This window comes from Heterodontus francisci, chromosome 29 (genome assembly GCF_036365525.1).
Source record: "Heterodontus francisci isolate sHetFra1 chromosome 29, sHetFra1.hap1, whole genome shotgun sequence".
NCBI classification, from domain to species: Eukaryota; Metazoa; Chordata; class Chondrichthyes; order Heterodontiformes; family Heterodontidae; genus Heterodontus; species Heterodontus francisci.
Window position 1 is genome coordinate 4,355,237 of NC_090399.1, and position 9,217 is coordinate 4,364,453.

At 48.9% G+C, this 9,217-nt stretch overlaps 1 protein-coding gene across 1 annotated transcript in view; it reads left to right on the forward strand.

Annotated features, from left to right (window-relative positions):
- Positions 1-6,847, forward strand: part of LOC137345645 (complement factor B-like) — a 71,878-nt gene extending 65,031 nt beyond the window's left edge. Inside the window, exon 18 of the mRNA XM_068008884.1 lies at positions 6,380-6,847. Within this exon, the coding sequence (XP_067864985.1) occupies positions 6,380-6,532 (153 nt within the window). The 3' untranslated portion in view covers positions 6,533-6,847. The remainder of the gene's footprint in view (positions 1-6,379) is intronic.
- Positions 6,848-9,217: the final 2,370 nt, after the last annotated feature.

Genomic DNA, 9,217 nt, shown 5'->3' on the forward strand with positions numbered 1-9,217 from the left:
CTGTGGTCTCAACTCCACTTTCCTGACTGCCCCCCATAACACTTGACTCCCTTGTCAATAAGAATCTAACTCAGCCTTGAATTCACTGATCCAGCTTTCACTGTGTTGCATGCAAGTGATCACTGTCTTAAAAGGGAGATATCCTATTCTTAAATTGTGTCTCTGAGTTCTCGTCTCCCCCACAAGAGGAAACATCCTCCCAGTATCCACTCTATCTCACAATCTTCCATGTTTCAATAAGATCACCTCTCATTCTTCGAAACTCCAATGGGTAAAGGCACAACCTGTTCAACCTTTCTTCATAAGGCCTTCATCCCCGGACGTAGTCGAGTGAAATATATCAAGAAATATTTTATAATGTGAAAAAATTATGTTCCAAAATGCTGCCTGATTCCACTGGTTCAGGGATGATTTTACATTTGTGATTGCGCACATGAGTTTGAGCGGAAACTTGAACCATAAAATCGATTTGGAAATCTAGCATCATTTGCCTGGATTGCCAATTGTGGCCAAAGCTGAAACTCTACCCACTTAAGTTAAAGATCATCACCAAAAGAATGAAGGGAGAGGCTCGGAGAGATTTTCTTACACAAAGGGTTGTTTGGATATAGTATGCCCTGCCAGGAATAATGGTAGAAGCAGAATCCATAATAGCTTGGGGTTTAACATTGGTGATCCTGGAGTTTGGTAGTACTGAGGTCCCGGTTTTGGCTTTATCAGACTGGAGAGAGGTGGGGGCGGGGATGAGGGTGGGAGTTGGGACCACTGGGGAAGGTCTTGTGGACTGGCAGCAATGCAAAGGGGGAACCTTAGGCTGAGCAGGTTAGGGAGGGATGGAATGTGAAAATTTCTAGCATCCTGGGTAGAATTTGGAAGGAAGCTTGTCGAGACAGTGAAGAATTTTAAAAAAAAATTTTTTTCTATTGTTTCCTGGAAAATAAATATTTTCAGACACTAACAGTAATTAAACACAAGCTGCTTCAGTAAATGTGAAATAGGGATATACATAATAAAAAGTACATACATTGTTTTTAATTCATAAAACATTTAAAAGTTCATGTCAGGCTGGATGGGCCAGAAGGTCTTTGTTTGCCCATCACTGTTCATGATGCTATTTCCATGTGGGTGCTGGGCTGTGTAAGTGGGAAAGGGGTGTATAACATCACTGAAATCATCTGGAAAGCAGTCACTGAGGATTCTACCCAGAGACAATGAAGCAACTGCACAGACTGCAGGACTGACAGCTCAATATTCCAGGGTATAGAATCTTCAGGCGTGATGGGGGGGGGGGGGGGGGGGAGCGGGTGTTGTAAAACAGGAGGTGGTATTGTACTGTTGATCAAGAGTCAATTACTGCAGTAAGGAGGGATGATATCTTAGAAGGTCCCTCAAATGAGGCCATATGGGTACAACTTAAAATCAAAAAGGGGGCAATCACTTGGCTGCGAGTGTACTACAGGCCTCCAAACGGTCAGGGAGAGATAGAGGAGCAGCTATGTAGGCAAATCTCAGAGAGGTGCAAAAATAATAGGGTAATAATAGTAGGGGATTTCAACTTCCCCAATATTAACTGGACAGTCTTAGTGCAAAAGGCTTTAAATGGGCAGAATTCTTAAAATGCATACAGGAGAGCTTTTTGAGCCATCACGTAGAAAGTCCTACAAGAGAAGGGGCAGTACTGGACCTAATCCTAGGAAATGAAGGCAGACAAGTGGTGGAAGTGTCAGTGGGGGAGCATTTCGGGGACATTGACCATAACTCTGTAAGATTTAAGGTAGTTATGGAAAAGGACAAAGATGGACCGGAAATAAAGCTACTGAATTGCGTACAATTCTGGTCGCCACACTACCAGAAGGACGTGGTGGCTTTGGAGAGGGTACAGAAGAGGTTTACCAGGATGTTGCCTGGTCTGGAGGGCATTAGCTATGAGGAGAGGTTTGATAAACTCGGATTGTTTTCACTGGAACGACGGAGGTGGAGGGGCGACATGATAGAGGTTTACAAAGTTATGAGCGGCATGGACAGAGTAGATAGTCAGAAGCTTTTTCCCAGTGTGGAAGAGTCAGTTACTAGGGGACATAGGTTTAAGGTGCGAGGGGCAAAGTTTAGAGGGGATGTGCGAGGCAAGTTCTTTACACAGAGGGTGGTGAGTGCCTGGAACTTGCTGCCGGGGGAGGTGGTGGAAGCAGGTACGATAATGACGTTTAAGAGACATCTTGACAAATACATGAATAGGATGGGAATAGAGGGATACGGTCCCCGGAAGTGCAGAAGGTTTTAGTTTAGACAGGCATCAAGATCGGCGCAGGCTTGGAGGGCCGAATGGCCTGTTCCTGTGCTGTACTGTTCTTTGTTCTTTGAATTGGGGGAAGGCCGATTTCAATATGATAAAACAGGATCTGGCCAAAGTGGACTGGGAGCAGCTACCTGTAGGAAAATCTACATCAGACCAGTGGGAGTCATTCAAAAAGGAAATAGCGAGAGTTCAGGGCCAACATGTTCCCGTAAAAGTGAAGCGTAGGACCAACAAGTCCAGGGAACCCTGGATGTCAAGGAATACAGAGGATTGGATAAGGGAAAAAAAGGAGGCTTTGGCAGATTCAGAGGGCTGAGAACAGCAAAGGGCTAGAAGAGTATAGGAAGTGTAGGGGATATTTTAAAAAGTAATTAGGAGAGCGAAGAGTAGGGCCCATTAGGGACCAAAGTGGCAATGTGTGTGTGGAGCCGGAGGACATAGGTGAGGTTTTAAATGATTACTTTTCATCTGTGTTCACTATGGAGAAGGACGATGGAGGTGTAGAGATCAGGGAGGGGGATTGTGATATACTTGAACATATTAGCATTGAAAGGGAGGAAGGTGCCAGACTGGAGGACAGTGAATGTGGTACCATTATTCAAGAAGGGTAGCAGGGATAAACCAGGTAATTCCAGACCAGTGAGTCTAACATCAGTGGTAGGGAAACTATTGGAAAAAATTCTGAGGGACAGGATTAATCTCCACTTGGAGAGGCAGGGATAAATGAAGGATAGTCAGCATGGCTTTGTCAGGGGGAGATCATGTCTAACAACTTTGACTGAATTTTTAGAGGAGGTGACTAGGTGCGTAGATGAGGGTAAAGCAGTTGATGTAGTCTACATAGATTTCAGTAAGGCTTTTGATAAGGTCCTGCATGGGAGATTGGTCTAGAAGGTAAGAGCCCATGGGATCCAGGGCAATTTGGCAAATTGGATCCAAAATTGGCTTAGTGGCAGGAGGCAGAGGGTGATGGTCAAGGGTTGTTTTGCGATTGGTAGCCTGTGACCAGTGGTGTACTGCAGGGATCAGTGCTGGGACCTTTGCAATGTACCCTTGTAGTGTACATTAATGATTTAGACGTGAATATAGGAGGTATGATCAGTAAGTTTGCAGATAACATGAAAATTGGTGGTGTCGTAAATAGTGAGGAGGAAAGCCTTAGATTACAGGATGATATAGATGGGCTGGTGAGACGGTCCGAGCAGTGGCAGATGGAATTTAATCCTGAGAAGTGTGAAGCATTTTGGGAGGAATAACAAGGCAAGGGAATATACAATGGATGGTAGGACCCTAGGAAGTACAGAGGGACCTTGGTGTACTTGTCCATAGATCACTGAAGGCAGCAGCATAAGTAGATAAGATGGTTAGGAAGGCATGTGGGATACTTGCCTTTATTAGCCAAGGCATAGAATATAAGAGCAGGGAGGTTATGATGGAGCTGTATAAAACACTAGTTAGGCCACAGCTGGAGTACTGTGTACAGTTCTGGGCACCACACTATAGGAAGGATGTGATTGCACTGGAGAGGGTGCAAAGGAGATTCACCAGGATGTTGCCTGGGCTGCAGCATTTCAGCTATGAAAAGAGACTGGATTGGCTGGGGCTGTTTTCCTTAGAGCATAGAAGGCTGACGGGGGGGGGGGGGGGGGGGACATGATTGAGGTATGCAAAATTATGAGGGGGGTAGATAGGAAGAAACTTTTTCCCTTAACGGAGATGACAATAACCAGGGGGCATAGATTTAAGGTTAGGGGCAGGAGGTTTAGAGGGGATTTGAGGAAAATCTTTTCACCCAGAGGGTGGTTGGAATCTGGAACGCACTGCCTGAAGGGCTGGTAGAGGCAGGAACCCTCACAACATTTTTTAGCATTTAGAGGAGCACTTGAAACACCACAGCCTACAAGGCTATGGGCCAAGTGCTGGAAAATGGGATTAGAACGGATAGGTGCTTGATGGCCAACATGTACATGATGGGCCGAAGGGCCTGTTTCTGTGCTGTATAACTCTATGAACCTTCTCTGAACTGTTTATAGCCTTTTTCAAATAAGGAGACCAAAACTGTACACTGCACTCCAGATGTGGTCTCACCAAGGCCCTGCACAGCTGCAGTAAAACCTCCCTACTTTTATACTCAATTTCCCTTGCAATAAATAACATTCCATTTGCCTCCCTGATCACTTGCTGTACCTGCAAACTAATGTAATGTGGTTTGAGGTAATTGGAAAAGTACTAGAGGGGAGAGGAGCAGAAATGGGTTGTTATGAGCTGTAAACCACTGGCTGAAAGACTAATGGAAGCAGATTCAGTCATAACTTTCAAAAGGCGTTGCATATACAGATGAAAAACAAAAAAAAACGTTTGGGGAACGAGGAGTGGGATTAATTGGATCACACTTTTAGATGGGCCAAACAGCCTCCTTCTGTGCTCCCTCATTTCACTATCATTTTTATGATAGCACCAAGACGGAGAACAAATGGACGCTCATTTAAATAGCATCTCATTGCCCAGGACGTCTCACGTACAATGGATTACTTTGAAGTGTAGTCACTGCGTCTACGCAGGCGAAGTTAGCTTTTAATTTGCACAGAGCCCCACCAACAGGACTAAAGTGCACGACCACTTAATCTGTTTTGAGGGTGTCAGTTCAGGGAGGAAAGTTGATCAGGAGAACTCCCGTTGCTGCTTCTTCGAATTGGGCCACGGGACTGCTACCCAAAGGAGGTCGACTGAAATGCAGCACTTCCTCAGCGGGAGGCTCTTTGGTAGTTGAGATTGTTGATTTTTCCAAAATTGCCTAGATTCGGGGAAGGTTCCGTTAGATTGGAAAATAGTGAATGTAACTCCTTTCTACAAAAAGGGAGACGGAAAGCAGGAAACTACAGGCCAGTTAGCTTAACATCTGTCATAGGGAAAATGTTAGAAGCTATTACTGAAGACGTTATAGAAGGGCATTTAGAAAAATTCAAGGTAATCAGGCAGAGTCAACATGGTTTTGTTGAAAGGGAAATCAATTTATTGGAGTTCTTTGAAGTAGTAACATGTGCTGTGGATAAAAGCCTACTCCTGCTTCTAATTTGTATGTTCATGTTTGCACTAGCTCTCCGAAGGAGCAATTTACCTAGTCCCAGTCCCCTGCCTCTCCCAGTAGCTCTGCAGATAATAATCCAATTACCTCTCGAGAGCCTCACTTGAAGCTGCCTCCACCAGACTCCCAGGCAGTGCATTCCAAATCCGAACCACTGAGTGAGAAAAAGTTTTCCCTCATGTTGCTATTGCTTCTTTTACCCATTACCTTAAATCTGTGCCCTCTTGTTTTCAATCCCTCCACCAACTGGAACAGTTTTTGCCTATCTACTCTGTCCAGACCCCTCCTGATTTTGAATACCTCTATCAAATCTCCTCTCAACCTTCTCTGCTCTGAAGAAAACAGTCCCAACTTCTCCAATCTATCCACGTAACTGAAGTTCCTCATCCCTGGAACCATTCTTGTGAATCTTTTCTGTACTCTCTCCATTGCCCTCACACCTTTCCTTAAAGTGTGGCACCCAGAACTGGACGCAATACTCCAGTTGAGGTCGAACCAGTGTTTTATACAAGTTCAACATAACGTCCTTGCTTTTGTACTCTATGTCCCTATCAATAAAGCCGAGAATACTGTATGCTTTATTAACCACGCTCTCAACCTGTCCTGCAACCTTCAATGTTTTATGCACATATACCCCCAGGTCCCTCTGCTCCTGCACTAACTTTAGAATTGTACTCTTCATTTTATATTGTCTCTCCCTATTCTTCCTACCAAAATGAATCACTTCACATTTCTCTGCATTGAACTTCATCTTTCACTAGTCCACACATTCCGCAACTCAGATAATAGGTTCAGTGTGCTTTTAGAGCTGGGGGATGAACGAGCATTCCAAACCCAAGGCTGGTCAGCTATTCAACCACAGTGGCGTCAACACGGAAGCCAGTATTCTCCTCACCCTGCTGTCCTTTGGGTTTCAGTTCCAGCCTGCCGGATCGCGACTCTTCCCATCTCAGTTGCAGCTCTTCTGCATCCTAACTGCTATGTTTCTGCCATTCCAGGTGGGAGTTGTAAGCTGGGGAGTGGAGGACTTGTGCTCAACGGACTCACTGCCGAGCCACGCCAGAGATTTCCACATCAACTTGTTCGAGGTGATGGGCTGGTTGAAGCAGCACTTGGGCAATAGCACCAGGTTCCTGGAGCTGCCCCAGTAACAGGGGCAAACCCCCGGACTGGTCACCGTGTGCATTCCAATACCATTTCTTCCGGCCACCTGAGGGACAACATCGCTGTGCGTTTAGGACGAGTCTGCCACTTTCTCCGACTTGCAAGTGTATCCAGATCGGGTGTGCCCGAGCGATCAGAGCCATTCCCGTGTAATTTGGGTTCTGCTGCAATAAATGGTGTTTTAGTGATGTTACACGAAAGCCAGGGTAGAATTCTCAACCCTCCAGGATTAGCCTGGAGGCTCGAGGAATTTAGGGTTAATCTCAGCTCAGGAGGGAATGTCACGGTGGGGGGGGGGGGGGGGGGGGGGGGCGGATTATATACAATTGTGCTTTTCTTTGTTTTATTTTGCTTTGCACATCTTCCTCTTGTTCGTTAACGAGTGCTGAGGAGAGACTATTTGACCAGGTGGGGCAGTTGGAAACAGGAGAATATGTCCCGAAGTGGTCAGAGATACGACCAACCAGAGTTAGAAACCTCATAGTCAGAGGGGGCAGGGACTGAGCTCTGCTGCTACAGTTGTGTATCTACAAAGAAGACAAGAAGAACAATGAAGTGGGGAAAAAGAGAGAGGCTGTTTATTACAGACTGCAGTTCGATCATCCCCAAAGTTACCACCCTCCATGAAAGACGATGACAGAAAGAGTTGGGAGAAGAACGTAGCTGCATGGTCAGATCAATGGGGTGGGAATTTAGCTCACGGGATCAGGGATTTAGCTCCAGAGGGAGAGGGGGAGGGGGAGGGGGAGGGAAGAGGGCAAGGACGCAACTCACAGAGTTGGATATTAAGATTGCTTTTGATTATCTTCACTGTATCTTTACTCTGCCTGTAAGAAAAAGACAAATAAAATATACAATCTCGTCCCTTCTGTGTTCGATCATCTATCCAACACCAGTAGATAGTGAAAGGCTGCTGGAATCAGATTCAACTTTCAACAGACATTTCCATAAATTCCTGAAGGGGAGAATTTGCAGGGCCTGGGGGGGTAAAGAGAGAGAGAGAGAAGGGCAGGGGAAGAGAGAGAGAGAGGGAGGAGGGCAGGGGAAGAGAGAGAGAGAGAGAGGAGAGCAGGGGAAGAGAGAGAGAGAGGAGAGCAGGGCAAGAGAGAGAGAGCGGAGAGCAGGGCAAGAGAGAGAGAGCGGAGGGCCGGGGAAGGAGAGAGAGAGCGGAGGGCCGGGGAAGGAGAGAGAGAGCGGAGGGCCGGGGAAGGAGAGAGAGAGCGGAGGGCCGGGGCAGGAGAGAGAGAGCGGAGGGCCGGGGCAGGAGAGAGAGAGCGGAGGGCCGGGGCAGGAGAGAGAGAGCGGAGGGCCGGGGCAGGAGAGAGAGAGCGGAGGGCCGGGGCAGGAGAGAGAGAGCGGAGGGCCGGGGCAGGAGAGAGAGAGCGGAGAGCCGGGGCAGGAGAGAGAGAGCGGAGGGCCGGGGCAGGAGAGAGAGAGCGGAGGGCCGGGGCAGGAGAGAGAGAGCGGAGGGCCGGGGCAGGAGAGAGAGAGCGGAGGGCCGGGGCAGGAGAGAGAGAGCGGAGGGCCGGGGCAGGAGAGAGAGAGCGGAGGGCCGGGGCAGGAGAGAGAGAGCGGAGGGCCGGGGCAGGAGAGAGAGAGCGGAGGGCCGGGGCAGGAGAGACTGAGAGGAGGGCCGGGGCAGGAGAGACTGAGAGGAGGGCCGGGGCAGGAGAGACTGAGAGGAGGGCTGGGGCAGGAGAGACTGAGAGGAGGGCTGGGGCAGGAGAGACTGAGAGGAGGGCTGGGGCAGGAGAGACTGAGAGGAGGGCTGGGGCAGGAGAGACTGAGAGGAGGGCTGGGGCAGGAGAGACTGAGAGGAGGGCCGCGGGGGGCGGGGTGGAGACTGAGAGGAGGGCCGGTGGTTGGTGGGGGGGGGGGGGGGGGGGGGGGGGTGGTGGAGACTGAGAGGAGGGCCGGAGGTGTGGGGGGGGGGGGGGGGGGGGGAAAGAGACAGAGAGGGGCCACAGGGTGAGGCAAGACTGAGAACAGGGCTGTGGGGAGAGGGAAAGAAAGAGAGATGAGGGCCGCGAGGGGGCGGGAAGGGGGGAAAAGAGACATAGCGGGGGGGAGGGGGGCGCAGGGGACACAGAACAGGGCTGCGGGGGAGTGGGACCACTGTTTCACAGAGGCAGCACGGCCACAATGGAACGAATGGCCTCCTCCTGTGCTGCAGGATTTTCTTCAAGTCAGTATCGTGACTAAAGACAGACAGATACTTGCATTTATCTAGTGCCTTTTACAACCTCACAACACAGTGCACAACAGCAGCACCGACTGAAAGGGCTAGAACATTAAACGGGTGAGACATGCACCCGTTTCCCTTTTCCCGAGGCGGGGGGAATTTCTTGGCTAGATTGCTCTACGGAGAGCTGGCATGGACCCGATGGGTTGCATGGCCTCCGCTGTGGTAAAATAACTGTGACATTGGCGGGAAACGCTGCTCTGCCACAATTGAACCCTCAGCGGATCAGAGGGTAGCATTCGGAGTTCGAGTGGCTGCCAGGAAGTATGGCAGTGAGAGTTGGGTGGTGCTGTGCTAGATTTCAGGCTCGACAATGATCCAGACTCCTTTCCCACTGGGGGAGGCAGAGAATATCTGGTAGCAGCAGAATCCAGTGCTGAGGAAAGGGCCATGCAAACCCATAAAACGCAGCTGACTAGAAAGGCAGAGG